A 1,253-nucleotide genomic window follows, 5' to 3' on the forward strand; every position below is an offset into this window, starting at 1 on the left:
TTGCTAGACTTCTGTTCATCTTAAGTAAGTATTTGATGTTGCCTAGTATATATTGACATCTATTTCACCACTAGAAAATTAGTAATAAAATCATGAAAATACAAACCCAGCAACTAACTCAATTATAAATTAAAAAACCCACTTTGGTTACCAGACATAAGGTTCAGAATAAATCACTTGAGGTTTTTTTCTACAAAGTATTTAAAACAAAAGTATCCAGATTAGGGCAAACTAAAATTAAGCTTCAGCAGGTTACCTAATATTTTCCAGTTTCTTTACTCCTGAGCATTAAAAAAAACCCATAATCATCAGATCCAAGATTATAGAAACTTACCGCACCAGGTCGAGGATTAGGAATTTCCCCGTTGTATCGTACCCACTTTGTATGAGACTGTTCTACTGTAGCACTCTGCATATATTTTCCTTTAGAGAAAACCTCTTCTACAGTAGACAGATTGTATGCACACACTGCTGACAGCCCTACATTATTCCTAAAAGTTCAGGAAGGAAGAAAAAAAATCATAGGTGTAATTATTACTTGTTGTAGTAACCAACCGAGATTAAAAGTACATATCCAAGAAAAGGCTATATGACACTTACAGTTGCGGGGTGAAGACTCCATATATCACTGGTTCCTTCAAAGTTGGAGACTTGAGAATGAAAACATCATTGATAATATTGAAAATTAAATTCTTATCAGGTATGGTACAAATCAATCTGGCCTTGAGAAATGAAGTCCATTTTTTCTGCAACGTCCTTAATCCTCCTTGGTCCCTCTTTTGATAGTGAAAAAATAAAAAGGTGTAAGGAGAATTAACAGCATTTTTGCATTTAAGAACCACTGCTATACAGCATGAAATTACTGAGCCTTGTTATTTTCTAATATCTCACCTATAGCAACATCAATAAATGTTAACACATTAATAAACAAAGAAGTAAGGAAGCCAAAGGAAAATTAGTTGATTCAACAAAAATAATGCTGAATGGTTCTTTTCAACACATAGAGGTAAGATGAGATATGAGACTTATAAAAGAACCATTACTTAAGCAACACAATGTACCCTTAGGGAAAAAAAACTCCTTATTAGAACAAGTAAAATAAGCATGGAAGTATTATACTGTCCCTTAATAGAAGTAAGGAACATGACATTTGTTCTGTAACATCTGAACTGTGATTTAAATTCTAATCACACAGAAACACAGAATCATTGAAATTGGCAACGACCTTCAACATCAAGTCCAACCATCAACCC

General features: G+C 33.4%; 1 protein-coding gene across 1 annotated transcript in view; it reads right to left on the reverse strand.

The window, feature by feature from the left end:
* SEMA4D (sema domain, immunoglobulin domain (Ig), transmembrane domain (TM) and short cytoplasmic domain, (semaphorin) 4D) overlaps positions 1-776 on the reverse strand; it is a gene marked incomplete at its 5' end in the record, with an annotated part of 8,798 nt that extends 8,022 nt beyond the window's left edge. Inside the window, 2 exons of the mRNA XM_010296463.1 lie at positions 335-491; positions 601-776. Of these exons, the coding sequence (XP_010294765.1) occupies positions 335-491; positions 601-776 (333 nt within the window). The remainder of the gene's footprint in view (positions 1-334; positions 492-600) is intronic.
* Positions 777-1,253: the final 477 nt, after the last annotated feature.

The sequence above is a fragment of the Phaethon lepturus genome, unplaced genomic scaffold, assembly GCF_000687285.1.
Source record: "Phaethon lepturus isolate BGI_N335 unplaced genomic scaffold, ASM68728v1 scaffold37871, whole genome shotgun sequence".
Taxonomy (NCBI): domain Eukaryota; kingdom Metazoa; phylum Chordata; class Aves; order Phaethontiformes; family Phaethontidae; genus Phaethon; species Phaethon lepturus.